At 45.0% G+C, this 20,795-nt stretch overlaps 1 protein-coding gene across 1 annotated transcript in view; it reads right to left on the bottom strand.

Annotated features, from left to right (window-relative positions):
- Nucleotides 1-8,860: 8,860 nt before the first annotated feature.
- The window catches only part of LOC144138350 (uncharacterized), a 160,153-nt gene continuing 148,218 nt past the window's right edge, over nucleotides 8,861-20,795 (bottom strand). Inside the window, exons 3-5 of the mRNA XM_077670588.1 lie at nucleotides 19,289-19,645; nucleotides 18,068-18,315; nucleotides 8,861-17,457 (exon numbers count right to left, since the gene is read on the bottom strand). Of these exons, the coding sequence (XP_077526714.1) occupies nucleotides 17,302-17,457; nucleotides 18,068-18,315; nucleotides 19,289-19,645 (761 nt within the window). The 3' untranslated portion in view covers nucleotides 8,861-17,301. The remainder of the gene's footprint in view (nucleotides 17,458-18,067; nucleotides 18,316-19,288; nucleotides 19,646-20,795) is intronic.

Raw genomic sequence — 20,795 nt, forward strand, 5'->3', positions numbered from 1 at the left:
GTGAGAAACAGGCAGTAAAAGCGGCCGAAACAACTGAGAATGACTGCAACGAGCGCCGTAAGACGGCGGTTATACCGTATTTGCACGGTATCGTAGATAGGCTAAAGGAAATAGGGCAGAGGGCTCGCGTTCGCATTGTAATATCCGCACTAATCAAGCTCGAAAGGCTCTGCAGAGATACATGTCCTGTACAAAAAGAACATACTGGTTGTAACATTGGACACCAAAAACAAGTACGTGAAATGCGATAGAGGGGTTGTGTGCCGTGTTCCGTTAGCCTGCGGAAGGGTATACGAAGGGCAGACCGCAGACGGCACGGTGCGTCAACTCCAGGTTACGTGAGCATCACAATAACGTACACAAAAGACAGGATGGGAACCTGTCGACTCACTGCGGCGAATGCCCCAAGTGTGAGCCATACCCTAAAAACTATGTGATATTGTTTCACGACTCTGATAAGCGCACGCGTGAGATAAAAGAGGCAGCTGAAATGCAAGTAGGCGATTTCGAGTGTGTCAGCACGACATCAGTAGCCTTGTCCGATAAGGAGGCAGCGTTCTTAAACAAGAACTGGTCGTGGTAATGACTGACACGTGTGGGACAGTGGCAAGGGATTCTGTTATTTTAATTTGTGTACAATCGTAACCATTTCTATATCTCTTGTATTTTAGCTGCTATATATTTCACCCTGATTCAATAAAATTCAGTTGCAAGTAGCGCGTGTCCTTGTCTTCTGTGTCCGTGTATTTTTCTGCGCTTAAGATGAAGGTTATAAAATTGCCGCAGCTTGCACTGGGGGTACAAGCCTGCAGACACAGCGGAACTAAGGGACAACCTAGCTTGTTTCCCCCTTGTATCTGCTGTGAGTGTGGGGAATACACTGGAAAAGCTTTGTAAAATCCAGTCCCACCCCTCTGCACTTAGCCTAGACTAGCAAGCAAGAACATCGCAAAAACTAACAAAACTCAGCAAGGCCTCGCAAAACCTAGCAAAACCTAGCAAGACCGGTATGGAGCTAGGTCGACCCCCATCTCCGCGGCTTTTTCCGCAACTGAACACCTATTTCACACCCCATCAACACCCCACAGAGAAAGAATGGTTGTTCCAGTCGGTCAACACCACTTTTGCCACACAAAAAGAGTGTAAAGCTTCAAGTTGGGGTGTTCGAACCTAAGACTTCTCAACACCCTTACTCCACTTATGCTACACCTTTTTAGGCAATAGGGGTGTACAAATGTTTAGTGTATGTCAATATTGTCTTTTTTTTTAATTTTAAAAGTTCAAATTAATGTTTCACGTGCCAAAGCTAAACTTGGGCCATGAGTAGCACCGCATATGGAAACGAGTGATCATATAATACGAACCATTCATTTTGTTTTTAAATACATCTTTTGAGATAGGGATCAGGGTATGAGGGGATGTCTCGTACTTCTCAGTGGAATTATGCATGCATGAATGGCCTTAATCATAATCAATCAACAGCTTAACACCTTTTCCACACCCTTTGAACACCCTACAAAAGACCAAGGGTGTTAAGGTTGGTCCACAGCCTTTTTGCCACAAAAAAAGAATGTATAAGCTTTGTTGAGCTTTCAGAAAAAGGGTGTAATGGCTTCCTAACACAATTTTTCCGCTTACACTGGACCTTGTATGGCCAAAAATGGTGTAAACAAGCGTAGTGTGTGCGCAGCGAAACGTGGTGCTAACCGCGAATGTATTCCACGTGTGCTGACTCACATTACACAACGATGAAATTTACAACGACGACGAACGACTGCAAGGGTTCCTAACAGAATCGCGCGCGCATTCTGGATACGTGACACAAGGCGTTAGGGAAACAACCAACTAGCAAAACCTACTACGGCTCAATATACATTCTTTAAGACGCGACTTTTTATTGTGCGACCTAACGGTATAGCTCTGACCCTTCTGTCTGTCTGTCTGTCTGTCTGTCTGTCTGTCTGTCTGTCTGTCTGTCTGTCTGTCTGTCTGTCTGTCTGTCTGTCTGTCTGTCTGTCTGTCTGTCTGTCTGTTCGTCTGTCCGTCTGTCTGTTCGTCTGTCCGTCTGTCCGTCTGTCCATTCAGCCATCCCGTGAAAAAACAGGTGAAAGAGTTTTTGAAAACGAAATACATATGGACAAGACTTCCAAATTACTAAAGCTGCTGGCGTGGCTCACACGTGTCAACATTGTTCAGCGCAAAGGGAAACTCAGGCTTACTTTAACAAAATGCAAATTCAGAACCGACCACACCTGCATTCTTTTAATTAGGAATACTAATTTGACTGGCTGTTGGGATAGGAAATGGTAACGCGTTATGGCGTGGAAGAAAGGCGACATAAAAGCAAACACTAAAACAAACACAAACAGCAACAAGAAGGTCGAGTAGATGCCGCATACCTAATGTAAACGGGGGAAAATTGTTTCATTAGGGAAACCTGTATCGCATTCAAGATGAGCGCGCGAGAGGGAACAGGAAAAGGGTGAAAAAGTGAGAGAGAAGGTGTCTCGAGAAAGAGGCGACAGAGGATTCTTCTTACCATGACTTTTACAGCGAAGTAAACAGGGATGCGTCCAATTTTTGTTCCTGTTGCCGGTTTTGTTTGGGATTACTTAAAACGCAATTTTTAACTGCATTCCATACCGCTTCCATCAGCGTATCGACAATCGACGCAAATTATGCATACATCGTTCATTTGTTGCGTGTCGTTATTTTTTTGTGAAGGACAAAATGTCAAGTAACAACGCAATAAGGCCAAAACAGGTAAACGTTGAAGTCGAAAGGCACGAAACAGTGCGGGTACCTCGGGTCTTGTTTTCTATAAAAGTAACAAGCGACAAATGTCAAGCTTACTTTTGTTGACGTTAAAAAGCAAAGATAACAGGGAGAAGGCCGCCATGGTTTGATCACAGTCTCGCAAAGCTTAAGCGATGCAACAACAGCCCCTCGACCTCTCGGCGCTTGAGCAGAGCGGGTTAATTACAATTTTCTCTGTGTCACCGAGCAGCGCCCAACGCTTCGTTGTAGGAAATCGATTGAGCACACGGCCGGGAGCCGACGGGAACGACGCACCGCAAAATAAACCCAACAAAAAAACAGGGAGTTGGAGTTCGGAGGATGCAACTCTAACGCTTTCAAGAATCACGCTAAGCGAGGAGGGGAGCGGGAGAGACGGAAATATAGAGGGCGAGGGGGACTTCCAGAAGGAGCGGAAGCTGCAGCGCTCCTGGGCCAAACGGCTTTGGTTAAATTGCAGGCAGTCTCAAAAGGGAGTCATCCCCTACGCTGGTTTGACTCCCCCGCTCGCGTGCAGCCGGTTAGATTTCGGCTCATCTGGCGACGAGGGGCTTTGTAGCAATAAACACCTGATTGGTTCGTGCGCGTTGCTGGGTGAGGCTGATTGTTACGAGGCGTGCAGTACGCCGGTTGTAAGCGAATCGTGAAGGAGCGCGCAGCAGTTCTTGACCACTCGGGAACGGCTTTGCAAACGAGTGTTTGATAGCGCGGAAGTTAGCGTTGGTGATGGCTGCAGTATTTAGAGGAAATGAAAATGAGGAAAGAAGTGCAGTTGCCACAAGTTTTTTAGATTGCCGGCGTGTGTTCTGCATAATTTACTGAAGGATGCAGAACTTCTCGAGGGCATCCAGTTCTTAGTGATTAAAATTCTACACTTGTTTTGTTCTGTATATGCTTCGTTTTTCACTACGCTGTTAAGTTTTGGCCGTTAAGATATTATTTTCTGTATGTTGACAGCGGGGGGTGGTTATGTGCGCTTTTATTGCCAAAATGTCCCCACAATGCAAACAGGAGCACAAGTTTCAGCTGCATCCATGTATGTATGTATGTATGTATGTATGTATGTATGTATGTATGTATGTATGTATGTATGTATGTATGTATGTATGTATGTATGTATGTATGTATGTATGTATGTATGTATGTATGTACCTTTTATGGCGCAAGTACAGATTCGCCAAGTAGCTGCAAGGTGGCCATCTGATATATTTAGGGTTTGCTGAAATATCTATTACATTAGTGCAGAATTCCAAAAATTTCCTAATATACGCGTTTAACCTGTAAAATGCGAAGATCATCCTGAATATAAAGGTGGCAATAGTAAATCAGTGAAATGCGTCTTGAACACCGAGGCATATGCGCCGAGATTGAGGACCTCTGCAGATCCTCTCAAGACGAATGGCTACTTACGCGGAAGCCACGCTGCCTGCAGAATAAATATGGCTTTGTGTCTTCTTAGGTGTGTTTTCTTAGGCGCGTGTTCTGGAAAGTGTCACCGGACTCTTAACCAATATGGTCGTTCAGACAGCCAGCTTCATGGTAGGCTTAACATGTTTCGGTATCCATTGTATAATTTCCGGTCAGCCAGCATACCGTATGGCCGATCATGTCATGTTGCTAGCGGGCAAATGAATCTTTCACGTACAACGATAATGGCGCAAGGTGGTCAGTCTTACACCTTCCCCACCGAAACTTTACCAAGTAGCTATCGAGAGTACCTTGGTATTGTATTGTAGTCGGCATATGAGCTTTGTATTGACCATTTTGTAGAACACCTTGCAGTGGCAGCTGGTGAGGGCAACGGAATCATTGCAGTGGAATCTTGTTGATACGATTATTGTATAATACGGTTTTTGGCTTAATACGCTTTTCTTTTTATTACTGGCCAAAGTCTCTCTGAAATAATACATCTTTGTTCGTGTAATACGATCATATTTTTGCCACAAATTGAATAATACGATCGCGAAGGTGGATCTTGACCGACTTATCTGGAGATCTTACGTTTACTCTTCGCTATACTAGCTCGAACCGCTATCCGAAAAGGCATGATCTGTATGTTGCAGAGCAGCTGAGCTGTGGAAATGCCGGTTTTGCGTCAAAAACATCGCTGCCAGGCCTCGCCGCTCCGTCCAATGGGGATGATACTTTAGGCAATACACTGGGCCATCTTGCGAAACGTATCATAATCGCACCGTAAGACGTCCTGCTTACATGCCTCAAGGAAGTTAGAGCGCCAGGAGACAACGCCGAAGGTTCAGTTTCACGCGAAAAAGTTGACATATCCGTGCTCTTTTTGCACACTGAAGACTTCCAAGCATCCGGCGGCTGGATTCACCGGTTTAAGTGCAACACACATTTTCGTACAAAACAGCGCCCAGGGAAGGGAATAACGCCGCTAGCTTCTTATTTACTCGGCAGAAGAATGCAGTCCTCGACGTTCAAATGAAGAAAGTGCAGCACAAATTGACCAGCAATTTCACGCCGCTCAGTAAACGGGACTTTCTGACGGAGTATGCATATTTTTCTCCTGTTTTTAACCTTTTTGGATAATACGATTTTCGCATAATACGTTTTATTTTTCGGTTCCCGTGAAAAACGTATCAACGAGATTGCACTGTACTTGGTTGGGAAACCATATTTTTCCTGTGTTAGTGTTGTCGCGACAATTGTCGCTTTTTATATCCGCCGATAGCGTCCAGCACAGCATATTTTAGTCAGTAAAATATTCGAGTATTCAGGATGTCGGCATCGCTGTTGAGTCATAGGGTATGTGTTTTGGCCAGCGCCTGGCCCTGATGTCCTGTATGTTCCCGAGCAGTGCTGGAGGAAAGACGACTAGTGGTAGCAGTCATGTGATCGCTTCTTGTGACACATAGACTTACCCTTGTAAGAGTTATTTATCGTCATCATTATCCTGGTTGTGCAACGCCGGACGAAGGCCGCTCCCAAAGAAAATTCGTATGGGCGGTTCTGATAACGGAGTCGGCATTTCTTGTCCCCAGTGGCGTGGTCCCTGCCGCAGAGTGCGCCCTTGGGCTTGCACGGGTGGTTCTCACCCGGTGTCTCTTCACTGCAGAGTTTGCATATGTTATTATCCAGGGCTGGGCAGACATCCACGCAGTGTCCTAGTAGGCCGCATCCGTCCCAGATTTCATGGCGCGCTCTGTGAAGGAAGCATGGGTACTCAGCACCGCGGTAGCAGATGTAATGTGGGACCGTTTTACCCTCGAAAACGATAAGGACAAAGTTGGTCGGCCCATGCGTATTGCATGAAGGATGGTGGGATTTTTCTTGTATACCATGCTGTTCGTGATGTTTGACATACTGTCGTAGTCTGGAATATTATGAATTACCCCCTTCTCGGCGTCTTCCGGTGGTGCCGCATACGCGGTACCTCGTACATCTTTCCTCCAATGTGGAGTGCCTTCATGTCGTTGTATGTTTTGGCAGGTTGCATGCTCTATCATCATCATCATCAGCGACTATAAATAAGCAATTATAAATTTCTCACGAGGACACATATAAAGGGAGGCCTCCGCAATCCTGAATTCTGGTCTTCACCTCGAAAACCGGACAGGCAAGGTCAACTTAATTTGAATCACCGCCAACTCCGACCTTGCTGGGAACGAGCCTGCGCACGAAGCCGCTCTAGGCTTTACCGACCGAGCGGACGGCACTGCCATTGCGGAACTCGTCCCCATAGGCTGTTGTCGTACAGAGACATCACCGGTCATTATCGTTTAGGCCGGGCCCGCGACCCACCCGCGCACCCATCCCTCACTGAGCGGCATTCGGTGGTCTGGCGAATCCTACAGACCCACTCGTATTCAAACCCACTTGTGTATAGCTATTGCTACCCAGGGCACTACTCCTCTGAGTGCCATAGATGTCAGGAACGAGCGGACCTGGCACAAATATTACGGCAGTGTCCGCAGGCGATCACAAATGGCCGCACAAGCCCTAACAATGGGCAGTGGGAGACCGTGCTGCTCAGCTCCAGCCCGGAAGATCAACTCTTGGCCGTCCAGCTGGCTGAGGACGCTGCCAGAGCCCAAGGGCTCACGGCCGACGACTACGGAACACAGCTGGCAAACTTAATAAAGTTCGCTCTCTCTCTCTTGGATGATTCTGTTTCAAATGTACTCAACCAGGATTAGTTAATCCTTCTTTGATGAGGAAATGCTTATTTGGGTCCCAGGGATCCTCACCTAGTACAGTTGCACCTCTCTAGAAGAACATCCCATGCATTCGGCGATGTTGTGACGTGTCCGAGTTATTATAGTGTATAAATATGTTTGCTTTAAACCTGGGTCAGTATTAAAATTTTTTTGCGAGTCTTTCATCCTCATCTGTTTATTGGTCCCGTTTAGTGCTGACTAGAGGAGAGTTCTTGTCGGTTCATTTTTTTCCTTATTCTATTTAAAACCTTGCGCGTGTGGGTACACGAAATAATTAGAGAACAGGAGAGGGGTAATGAGTATCGTTGAATGTGTTTTCTGATTTCTGTAGCCCTCTTGAAATCGATCAGGTTTTGCTTTGCTTGGTAGCTGCGGAAATCACCCCGTACCTCGCATGCATGTCGATACTTTTCACTCCGCCAAGTCCTTCCAAAGTTTCGAGGGCACTGGAGGTATGTGGAACCGAGTTTGGCCAGCATGCAGGATATGTAAATAACTCACAAGATTTACGACTATCTGTTTTATGAATGTCCATGAGAATAGCCATTCCTTGTTTCAATATTACCCGTTCCGAGGGAGTTTGTTTATATTTTAAAGCGAAGAGTTTTGCAGTTGGACGGGTGACGTCCTGTCACAAAAATAATGAATTTTCCCATAGGCAGGTTAGTCGACCGAAAAGCTCTGATAAGACCTCTGTAGCCACGGTGCGTGCGTAAAACCAGGCTTTCACAGTGTCAAACGGGTTACTTGAAAATCGCGAAAAAGGAGCAGTTCTTGATAAGACAGTACATGCACCTATCATGAAGAAGTACAGTGGTATACCTTTATCTCATAAACCACGTGTCGGCATTCGTTTACACCGTTCGTAGACGCATTTACTTAGTGCGTGCGGAAAATCGTCGTATGGGGTCGTTCTTCCTAGGGGATTAGGGCTTCCAAGGTTTGACACACTTTCAGCGAAGGTTGAACCCACTTTTAGCGAAGGTTGTGCCGCACTTCTGAGGCCGTTTTGATGTCAGAAAACTTCCGTGCTTCTCTAAACTTTCTTTAGCAAGGGATAGCAAATATTCTAGTAAACAGAGTTCTTAAGATTCTATTGAAGTACTTTTGCTGGCTGCCTAAATAAATAGTTAAGTTAAGCTACTAATTACTAGAAAAAATGATTCACAGCCACTAAACTACTAAAAAACTAGTTAAGCATACTAACTTAGTGCAGTTTGATTAATTACAAGTCTCTACCATGCACAGCTGCTCGGCTCTAAACATCGTATACTCGAGTTGTAAGCAGACAAACTGGTTTGCGTTCAATTGTTTATTTTTCTTTCTATGTCTAGCCTGCGCACCATTAGGATACCTACACTGTGTGACGATTTCAAGCTTGACAAACATTTCTGAACAAACACATCTAAAACACGGACATCTTAAAGGAGAGGTCAATCCTCAACCTCTTGCCTTACCGGACGCCCACGCACGCGGGGTACAATGGCAAACTTCCGAGTGCTCTTCTCAAAGGAAACGGTGTTTCGTGTTCCGTGCTGAAGGGTACTTACAACATATCCTGCTCTTTACTTGCCGTTTTCTTGGTGCTCTTCTTTCATAAAATCATTTCTATCTATTTATCGCCGTCTGAACAGTATCATTCAGGCCACTTCGTTCAGGGAACATGTTTTTTCTTTAATCAGGACCTTTCTCCCCTTGTTATTTTCTCCCGCGTGGCTGAGCTCATTGGTCCAGATGTTGTGTTGCTAAACTGACGGTATCAATCTTCCGTGCCTCGTAAACTTTTCGTTCGAAGCAGCATTCCGCTTCCCTGCTGGCGGCGACCAAGTGTCTAATGCCCGAGTAAAAAAAAATGTTCCATTCACAATGAAATCACAACAGCGTTTATTGGTGTCTTTTCTTGTACACACAGTGTTCGATTTCGTACTTTTTGTTAACTTTCACGTTGTTCGAAAGAGAGTGCAATCACAAAAGGACCGAAAAAGACCATGCCATGCTTCGCTACGTTCGTCTACTTCACCCAAGGCAGCGTCCAACCATGCTCAGTGCCTGGTTACGGGTGAGCAAGCCTACTAAAAAGCGACTCCTCGATGTCGCTGTTCATTTGTGCTTCGTTTTAGGAAGCCACTGTTACAGGTTTTACTAGCTGTTTGCTCCCCATTGGGTAGCAAAACCGAATGTTTCTTATACGCTTCCGGCGTTTTCATTCCCCCATTTAATTCGCGAAGGATACCAAGACCCGCAGATTCTTGTACTTAATGCCACCGAGGAGACCGTCCCGGTACTTCTCAGCATTTTTTCTACCTTGCAAAGTTTCCAAAACAGAATTAGCAAATGTAGGAGCAACTACACTAAAGTGCTTCTATTTCAAAAACCTGTTCTTGATTGTTTTTTTTTTTTCATTCCAAACAGTCAACCCGTCTGGTACAGTTCATCCGACCAACCAAAATGTTGTACGACATGGCCGAGCAGCAGTGAGCCACTCAATAATCCCCTTCCACATTGCTGCTGACCTATCAATTGCAAACTGTTCTCCTTACTTGCTCAGACACACGATTTTGCGTGAGTTGGCGCGTGAAGACTTCAGCCACCTTGAAAATTCCATGCTCCGCAAACCCGCCAACCGTGCTGTGTATTGCATTTTTACATTCGCCCCGCGTTTTCTACCGAGTTTTCTCGGCTCCTGCAACCCGAAAGTACTTCAATAGATAAAAATGAAACCCGTGCGCCATGTTGACCTTCCCAGGCCGGCCGCCAGCTTCGCCACCCCAGCCGCACCAAGGGACAGTTTGTTTTCTTGGCGTGCTCAGTTATTTTTTGATAGTTTTTAGAAAAGGATCGACTTCCTATATTGTCGCGTTTAAAATATTCACAGCTGCGGGACACAAACAAGCGTTTTGCGGCATTGGTCCACAGGTTCCTCACTGTTTCAACGCAGTTTATTCGATGGGTTCAATTCATGTCAGACGATGGGTAGAACAAACGTAACCATTTAAACATGAAATAATCATTCTGGACTTTTGTTAAATCGTTCGTGTTTCGCACTTAAGCACAGTGTACCCTTGTGTGCAGCATTTTACCGAAGTCCTCTAACCTAGGTCATGAATGTCAAGATCTCCGGTAGTCAAGGTAATATTTTGTATATTATGAGTACTCGGCTATGTGCGTTCTAGTTTGTTTGCAATGAGCAATCAGCAGTGTTTTCCCGGTACCGGCAGTTAGCCCCAGTTCTGTTTAAATTACGTACCTCTTCCTACAAAATATCAGGATTAGCACCCTAAAATTATGTTATGATAGTTCCCTTTACAAGGCAAATATTTTAAATATTTTATTTTTACCACGCATTTATATGCACGTAGCAGCTTCACAGCAACACTGCCTGCTAACCAATAAATACATCTTGAACCACAAAAATCAACATAACACGGGTAAGACCATAAAGTTCACTCAGCCAAACAAAAGCAAATGCAACAACACTGCACACATTGGCAGTAAACACTGGCAAGACAATGCAAATTGGTACGCACTCTCCAACATAGGCTTTAAGTGCATCAAGTACCATCCGCTCCGCTCGCGACGAGAACAATAAGCACTTTTAAGTCGTTCTTCTTTCATTCGAAGATTCAGAAGCAGTAGAATCCAAAAACTACAACACCCAGAAGCATGGCGTGGTCCGTTTCCCCGTAGATGTCACTGAGGCTACATCCTACAAAGAAGGAGTGGATTCAACGTCGCTGTATTCCACTCTGGCTGAAGCGGTGTTTTGGCGGACGGGCGACAAGAAGATAGACTGAGATGGATAGAAGGGAAAAAAAGAAGTAATAACTTCTGGGTAATGTCTCAGTTGCAATACGGGCTCATCCCTTCCCGTTCGCCGCTCATCATCGGTAAACCAGGATTCACACTTAGAGGCAGCCTGTTTACACACTTGGCTCGACGCGACAACAGCGGCCGCTCTGTTTTCTTGGCGATGAAACACGATATTGAAGTCAGGAACAAGTAAAGGAGAATCGATGGCGCAAGATCCATCCGACCGAAACCCAAGCAGAGCGCCTTAGGGGTAAGCATAACGCGTAAAAACTTGGGTTTCCCGCTATGTACACACATCGCTTTCTGTCACCGCACTCCTCAAAAGCTTGAAAAGGAGACACATTGCAGCAGTTTTATTTCTTCATCGATTCAGTGGCACTTTGAAGTGAGGAGCCACAGAGGCCATAAACATCTAACTACGGCAAGAAAAGTACAAGCATGAGATCGAAGATATTACTTCCGATTTGCAGTTTGTAGTTTTCACTACCTAGCATTGAAAGTAGCCTTTAAACACTAGACGCCGATGTAGGAGGGCTGTGGCCGGTAGAGTGGATGACTATTCTTTCGCACAGTATTAAAAAATGCTAAAGCTCGTTTGGCCTGTTACAATGCTTATGAAACTGAATCTTTTTATTCCTAGGATCTGCATTGTTTTGAACAGTGAGCGCTTGTTGTATTCTTCTGGTATTTCGGTGTGGTTGGGAGCATTCAAGTCCACTGTTAAATCGGACAGTTCGACACACACAAATAGACAAAACTTGTTCTCAGCAAAATGTTGTAAGCCGTTTTGGCTTGTCATAAGCAGTAAGCTTATACATGTACATTTTCTCTCATTATGCGCAATGGTAAACACTCATTAACTGATTGACTTGCAGAATAACTAGATCAGGCATCTGTACATCTACATGAAATAAATTCGATCGATTCTTCATTGTGGTGAACAGATAATCAGTTTCCACTTCGCAGATTAACTGGATCGAGCATCTACAATTCGCAATGGTGAAATTGTAAACAGCTTTATCATGGTATAATCAGGGACTTGGTTCTAGTCTTTCGCGCCTTATTTCTATGTTCCCCAAAAACAGAAACAGTCCATTTCCTTGTTTGGAAACACTGTACTCACTTAACATTTGACCTTTCCGCCCACGCGGCTATGTTTAGCTAATGCGACCTTCAATCCTACGTTGTCTGGAACTGTGTCGAATAAAGCCTGAGCAACTGACCCGACGCAATAAGGCGCACTGATTGAAACAACGCTAAGATGAATCCGCCCTCCGGCGTGGGGGTTCATTAGCTACTGTATCGCAGTGCTGATTGGCTCGTATTAATTAGTTTAATGGTGCTCCTGGCGGGAAATAATTTAATTGTTTAGAGTGGCGAAAACCAATCCCGTTCTCCATCCTAATTGGCTGCCGTCCTCGACATGCTTCCTGGGCTTGCTTGCATGCCATTTACATGCTATAGTTTATTTTTAACTTCCCGTGAGAGACATGTTGTAAATAAGGATAATTGAGCAATGTTCTCCCTTAAACGGCTTAGATTTGATATGCGGATGGTTCAGCAATAATTGTTTCTTGGGCAGTTCTTCGCGTAAACTGTAACACACATTCGTTTCGACTCAGATTATTAAACAGAACTCCCAATCCCAAGGCGAACTGGGGTCTGTAGGCCAAATTTATGTGTTTTGCAGAAATGTTTTTTCAACAAAGACAGACACCCAATATACCATTAAACAAGAGTGGCTTCGTAATACGAATATGGACACATTAAAACTCAATACACATCGGAATTCGTTATTTTACCTTCTAGAAATTATTTCCTTCCAGAGTACCACGGTACCGCTTTTACAAGAAGTTATGGAACGTCTTGATAGAACCCCATCTTCAAATAATTTTTGACAGATGAATCAATCAGAGGAGTGAAAAGTACAGCGAAAGTTACGTCTAATTTCAGTATGAGCGCATAAAGTGTGAAATATATTCAATTCTTGATGTTTGCACAGATACAAGTGGCGACATCCGGTGCCTCTACTGTCGCTTCTGCCTCAGAGCCACATGATGAGCCAATGATCTTCGTTTCGTCTCAGTAATATCATTACCCTGTCCGCTACTAATTACAAGCGATGCTTCAACCGTATATATCTCTACGTGTAAAGGCCTAACCATCTGGCCTCTTCGAATGAAGCCGCGTTGCAGCTTTTCTTTTACGTGTATTTTGTGAGGGAGTTTGAAGTAGCCAGCTTTGTTATTTTTTCTAAAATCACGACAGCATCAAACATTACTTACACTGCACTCAATTATTTAAAGTAAAACAACCTCATCGTCTCTTATGGGTGTAACGCCGGCGCACCAGACACTTTCTTTTAGGCAGTGAGCATAGTAGTCAGATATTGGCGGCCCAAGAAAAAAGCAGATTCTTCTTCGGAGAGCCTGGAAATCACTCAAACATTGAATTACTCTCATACGCCGTAATTAATTCAACCATCTGTATATTCAAATAAATGTTCCACCACTGTAAAAAGCGTCAGATAAATGCCTAGCGAAATGTACATTTCATCGATTTAAGAACAGCGGATCGATATTGCAAGTTTCTTTTTCTTTTGTCCTTCAACGCCCAACGAATTACCATGGCACCCTGGAAAATTCATCTGCAATACCCGTTATAGCTTGGTTTGTCCCTCATTACCAGTTCCCACACTAAGAAAGCAACAGAATACAATAATCTAAACAAATGAGCGTATTAGAATCCAAGGCGGTTTCACCAAACTTCTTGCCAGTAGTTTTGTCGCTACAACAAAACTAAAACTGTTATCCAGTACACGACTCATTGCATGCTTTACTTTCAGGTAAGCCATAAAGGAAAGCCCTCCCAGAATAACGGCGAGTTGAACACGCAAGATTGAGTCATATTACTATGATTTTCCCTCTGGGTAAACACTACTAATTTTGTGGCTCCCCTTAACAGTTGTTCTTTTTATGGCTTTATTGTTTTTCGTAAACACAAGCCGGACTAAAAGTGCATGTTACAAATTTTTTTTTGAGAATTCTCACTTCCATATAAGGCGACCGCAAGCTAAGTATTGCACAAAGACACCTTCAAGCAACAAGCAGCCCAAACGTTTTCAAAACGAGCAACAAAGTGAAATGTTGGCAAGAACGCTGTATTTTCTCTTAATCCTATTAATCATATTCGGCAGACGTTGAAAAGGAGCGCCAGATGGACATTTTGCTTTGGTACTTTTTTCACGTGTGTCTGAGGCCACGGATTTGCATGGGGCGTAGTCAAGTAGTGCCAGATATACTCATGTTATCGGAGCCTGCAGTTTGGACGATAAAATCAACTCTTCAAAACATATTCTTTTACAGAAGCCTTAACGAATCAATTTCTATTTTTCTAAGCATCTGTGCTCACCTGTCGTATTTTTGTCATGCAAACATGCCAAATGCTGTCCTTCAAGAAAACGCAATGTTCAACCTTGATTTGATTTCATTGACCTCGGTGCAATATGCGTACGCTGTTTTTGCTTTTTAACCACAAACGACAACCTGAATCGTACAAGTTATTATGTTGCACCAACCAGGCACCCCTTTGTTAACGCAAAAAGAAAAAACTGCTCCACAGGAATGGAAGTCTCACATAAGGTGATGGGCACAAAATCAACGACGATCATCCCGACTGCTGTGACGAATCCAGGCCAAGAGGCACAGGAAAATCAAATATCTGAATTCGATGCCCAGGTCAACGCAAGGACCTGCGAGAAAGACTTGGGACCATTCCAAAAGACGCCAGGATAAATCAAGCTCAAAGCAAGAGCCACGATAAAGCTGACCTCGGAAAACGTTTCCCCTGCTGCACCGACAGGACACTCATCGTGAAGTGAACTCCTTTCGGTTCCGGTGGACCCTCACTTGACATTACTTTTCCTTTCTCCTGTCAATGTTGGTTCTCTTGATGTGCTTTGTTTCTACTGTGTTCTGTGCTCTTGAAGCATGAGTGCTCTTTCTGTGCTTGACGGCTGAATCTGAAGGGCTCCCGCTGATTTGCATTGCGTCCAGCTGTGTCTTTCTTAAGTCTTACGTTTCTCCTGACTTTCAATCCTCCAAAGTTTCTTGTTTTTCTTCAGCGTTTCACATCGGTGGCAGAACATTGAGACCCTACTGCTCTCCTTTATTTTTGAGGGGATTTCTCTTTTCTTTTCACATGGCGTTCAGTACAATCGAGTGTTATATGTTACCGGAGAATAAGTGAGTGAAGGGTTTATCTGACGCTCGTCCCTTTCCTTCAAGAAAAAGGAAAATAAAAGCAGTGCCTATGAACTGTGCACTTTCGCCCTGCTTTTCGCGTGGCGGAGAAAAATATTTTAGCAACGATAAATCTCTGCTTGCGAAATACGTGCGCAACACCAGGGTGCGAAATCGACTGTGCGAAATTGACTGAAATCACTTTGCGACGACCGACTTATCATTCTTAATCGATATAGGCCAAAACCTAAGCTGCAGTGAGGGATGCTGGGTGAGCGTTTTGAATCGACATTCAATCAATATTTAAATCAATCTTCCTTGGTTTGTCATTCCTGAATTTATATTGAAATGCGATGGCTTTTTGTTGTCGTTGCCACTGCTGCTGCTGTTTGAACACCGGGCGTAGATTTAATTCATTAATCGGATTTACACTTTCGAAGCCAAAGCTTTCTTCGTATGTTAACAAATGACGTATCTTGTTGGTATGGAGCAATCAAACGCCTCAGCTGTGTACACATCAATCGGTTGGCGTACTAAGCAGTGCTTGTTAGTTAAATATCATTAAATGCTCGGCGTATGGTAGTTTTGAGAGCTCGTTTGAAAGCATGTGCTGTTCGTATCTGTGAAATGACCGACAACTTCAAGCACGTCAACGTTGTGAGTTTTCAAGCAACTTCTTAAACAATCATCACCCGTAACCTTTCTTCAACAGGCTTGTCCTAAACGTCTGCCCCAATGGAACTAAGCGTATGTATGCGATGTATTACTTTTCATCCCGGAAGTTTATTTCATACACCTGCACAAAAAATGTCCACAGCTGGAACGAATGCAATACAATGTTCACAGGCCGACAACCATTACTACAACGGGGTAAAATTGGTAAAACGCGAATGACAAAGGCCGCCAGTTTTACACTTCTTGCTAACAATTCTCTAGCTAGCAGTCCGTCCCATAAAACTTGCTGAAACACAATTCGGGAACCTGTTCAATCCCAGGAATATACCATAGCCTCCACTCCGCACAGCCCGCGAGAACAGCATGGTTAGGTAAAAAACACGCGCTGGTTAAACTGCTTGGGAGGGTAACTAAAGCCTGCAAAAACACACTGCAGTTCGCTCGCAAGCTTCGTAGTTCGTCTGGTGGACGCACTCCAGGTAATGACAAATTTAAGAGCCCATAAAACCATCGCTGCAAGTGCGCCCCAACATTCCAATTTACGACAAGAAATCGGATTCAGATGACACGTTTTATGTACTGCGTGCTGCACGTTCCCAGATTTACCGACATTCGACACCTTTATTTTCACGTAGGTGTATTTTGTTTTTGTAGTTGTGAAGAGATCTGCCAATGTTCTTGCTGGAGGTAATCGGATGTAAAACACTCACAGTCTGCTCTTTTTACAACTGTCTGCTGCAACACCCTGGTCCTGAATCTATTTCCGGACAAAAGCATAGAATTCTGGACTCTCTCTTCTCTCCCCAAAACAAAGTAACCATTCGTATCAAGCAGTCACGAGTAAATGCCTCAGCGGTAGACCGTAGGTGAGCGTGTGGGGCAGCCTGAAACAGCAGTCACCGACATAAACAATCACGCCCCGCACCCATATAAAACATCCTTAGTAAGGAAGCGTAAACAATAACTGACAATAACAGTAACAGGGGACTTTTTGACACCGAAAATGTCACCATCCGCTGAATACATGTGGCGAACGTAATCGTTACGAAGACGCATAGAAGGAAAGCGTGGCAATAAAAACCTTACCACGTCCCGCTTACGTCCGGCCTACGTCCCGCATATTTTCCGCATATACGAAGGAAAAACTTTTTGAAAGACCGTGCTTTCATAAGAGCAACAAATCGGCCTGCAAGAAAGAGGGGAACAGAAATCTGCTTGGGGACTTGTCTCGGGGTCAACACCGCTTATGTTACGCTCCTCTCCGCCTTGTGACATAAAATTTGAACATGTCCGGCGTACTTCACCCGTATTTCCCCGCATATTACCCGTCTTGATTTTGGCTCACTATATGGCGACAAGTGCACACATAGTTTCATAATTGCGCATGATCAGAGCCTTCTTCTGACACATCTGAATGTTCGCGACTAGAGTTGCCATTTATTCATGTGGGAGGTCATGTGACTGTGCCTTCAGTGCCTGCGACGTCACAAGCCCAGCGAAACTATTGGCTGGCTCACTCTGCAATGGCGAGCCGGTGTAGGCTTAAAAAGATAGGGGTGAGGTTGATGTTGATGCCGGCGGGTCTTTCTTCTCGTTTCAGCTTATGAGACTGCGCAGCTGGTCCTCTTGCGCGGGCCCTTGGCCCTAAAAACGGGGCTGAGCTGATCCCGACTGAAGCTGTTTACTGGGAGGGACATTCGCCGGTTCTGTGTCGCCTTGGCAACCTTGCTCTTGAAGTGGGCCTGGGCCAACAGTTCCTGCAGAGACGCGGGAAAGGCAGGAACAAAATACAGGTTAGTTGTTCCTAACTGACTTTTATTGATTGATTGATTGATTGATTGGTTGATTAATTGATTGATTGATTGATTGATTGATTGATTGATTGATTGATTGATTGATTGATTGATTGATTGATTGATTGATTGATTGATTGATTGATTGATTGACCGACGACCGACCGACCGACCGACCGACTGACCGATTATCGACCGGCCGACTGACCCACTTCCGGGAGGTGGTTTTATAGCTCCGTCAAACGCGCAATATTGGTACTACAGATCCAGTAAATATGTAAAATACAAATAAATCTTTGCTTATAAAAAATACGTATAACAGTAGATCCGGGTAGCTGGACTGATGGCACCACCCAGTGAGGCAGCACTTGTAACATCCAATATTCGCAACGTGCGCTTTCAAGACCTGTAGTTAGTATTGTGGTGATTTCCACAGTTGCTCCTTCTTGCTGAATTGAGACACTTCCCAATCATAATACAGCGAAGCAACGACTGGGGAGCACCGTATTTTCGAAGCTTTGCCGTCATAAGACCTAACCCAAAATTTCTTAGCAATCTCTTCGCCAGAGCATACCTGGAAGACCCTGGCGATGTTGTTGTTGTCTTTGGCCGAGCACTCGACCCATCCGTGCTCCCAGTCGATGCAGACCAGGGGCTCGACCACCTGCGCCTGCACCTGCCTCTGCTCTTCCAGGTCTGTCTTGTTCCCCACCACCACGATGGGCGGGGCCTTTCGGGCGGACAACACGTCGTCCCGGAGCTTGCGCACGAGCTCGAACGAGTCGCGGTCGTCCACAGCGTACACCAAGAGGAATGCATCGCCTGCAAAAGACAAGCCAGGAAGCCATTTATTTATTTATTTATTTATTTATTTATTTATTTATTTATTTATTTATTTATTTATTTATTTTAGTAGAAAACTACCAAAACTTTAGTACTACAACTCATGACGCTGACTTTCCGCGAGTGATCCAGGCGTGATGACACATAGAGAAACGGTTGCATTATAACAGATATGAGCTGCTAGAGGTGGGAACCATGACTGCACTGTATGGATGAGAAGTTCCTGTGGCAAGAAGATATGGCTTCCCTAACTCAGAAGGGCTTGGCTACTCGCAGATTCCTGGGAGTGAAAGTAACGACAGGTATACCTATTTTGACCCGCAGTTAAGGTACGAAATAACTTCAAAATACCAGCACATGTACTGGCGCATAAAATTGTACCATGTCCTTAAAAGAAATTTTAAAATTTCGTTGGTATATTTCATCATCATCATCATCACCACCATCATTTGATGTTCACTGCAGGATGAAGGTTTATCCTTATTGAGCGCCTACTGCTCCTACTGTTCCTATCCTATAGAAACTGCTCCTATAGGATAGGAGCAGTGCCTACTTCTCCGATCCCATCCTTTCCCACGAAAGTGTTTATTCGTTCTTTTGTAAAGTAATCAGTCTTCCCCTATTTATGGTCCTGTCTTAATGACATTTTGAAATTGTGAGATCGCGCCAAGCTTCGCCTGGGCTGTGAGATCGGAGGACTCCGATTTAATTTTGACCACCTGGTGATCTTTAACGCGGACCAATTTCTCCACACACGCACGGGTTTTCGTGCTTTTCGCCTCCATCACTAAAACGACCACAGCGGCTGGGATCAAGCACAACACCAAAGCAGCTTTGCCACCGTGGCGGGTAGTATGGTCTATTTATAATTTCTGTTTGTAAGTCTTTCATATTTGTCTTTGGCTACCTGCTAGCTGTCCATCTGGAAGACGTAACAAGTCCAAAAGCTCACCCGAGTCAATCGCCAGCCTCCGCATGGCGGGAAATTCGAAGCTTCCGCCGGTGTCCAGGATATCGAGGGCGACCGTGGCGCCCCCTCCGACGTCGTACTCTCCCCGGTGGAACTCCTCTACGGTGGCGCTGTAGTCGTGTAGGAAACGGTCGTGCAGGAAGCGGTGCACGATGGCCGACTTTCCCACACGCGGTCCTCCGAGGACCACGAGTCGGTACTTGTTGGTCGCCGAAGCGTCGGGGCTCACGCTGGCGCTGGCGCTGCTTCCGCTGTGGCCGTGGCCCCCGACTACGCTGAGGAAGGCACCACTTCCGGTTCCGGAGCCACGTCCGCGGAGCGAGCCGTGGGGGCCTATTCCTGAGAGTGGGCAAAACCGACAAACTCCAGTTCAACAAAAGTGCTATGATGACAGGAGGTCTCCACTATTTCTTATTTTAGAGTGCTCAAAACTACTCCCGAGGTGCTCCGTACTTTTTACAGCGCAGCTGTTCTTACTGGCCGCAAGTTCGGTGTTGCAGAAAACTACCTGAGAGGAACGCCGAGCGGTCGTGAGGGCGTGCTTCGCGGCGACCACCGAGCGTTCCCGGTACGTGCCATGCCTTTAGCAAAAAAAATCTGGCGAAAACTCTGAGGAGCCGAAAAAATGCCGAGTGCTCGTGAGCGCGTGCCTCGATGAGAATGACGATAACTACTACTAGCACAGTACAAAGCGACGACGAAACATGTAAATAAACAATTACAAACTTCTACAAATGCGTGGTGATGTGTCATGCACTGCTCAGTAGAACGAAATTCTACAGCTTCGCTTCGGTTCAAGCCATGCGCGCCTTAGTTCGAGCTTCCTCCGTTTTTTACCCACAGCACTTCTACCGCAAGAGCAGCACTTCCTTCTAGAGAACGATCGTCACCATGCCACCGTGTTTTTGTAGTTTACTTTAGAGGTTTTCGCAAAGGTGAAATAAGCGACGAATATTCGGTTATTCTAGCGATAGCTCAGAGTCTGAAGTATAACCGAAGTGTGGATCACGTGCTCACAGGACGATATCCACGAACCTCTTTAAGCGCAGAAGGTGGACCTGACAGGGAACGCGTAACACGATGTTTACCACGTGAACAGACCGGTAGCCCGCTTTAACGTGTAGCCTCGGCGAAAAGAATTCCTCAGGCACTTAAGCGTGGTTGCGTGGTTTGAAGGCGAAAGCTTAGTGATTATCAAACGCTTCTTTTCTACTACATCGTAATTGCGTTTCAACAGCATAGCTGTTCTAGGTCCAAGCTTTCATGGAACGAAATGTTGTAACGCGGTCGCATCGATTAGGATAGGGCATAACCTAAGGGGGACGAAAGCAAGCGCCAAGCACACATGCAAGAAGTTAAACGAATGCTTGAACAAAACGTTTATATAGGCAAAGATTTTCTAGACTGGTATGTCTTGTGGCTATGTTTGTTCATGTAAAAATTGTCGAGCAAGAAACAAAGGATTAACTATATTTGCATTGTTCCTTTA

Source organism: Haemaphysalis longicornis, unplaced genomic scaffold (assembly GCF_048455015.1).
Source record: "Haemaphysalis longicornis isolate Haplotype H1 unplaced genomic scaffold, Haemaphysalis longicornis Haplotype H1 scaffold_5, whole genome shotgun sequence".
Lineage (NCBI taxonomy): Eukaryota > Metazoa > Arthropoda > Arachnida > Ixodida > Ixodidae > Haemaphysalis > Haemaphysalis longicornis.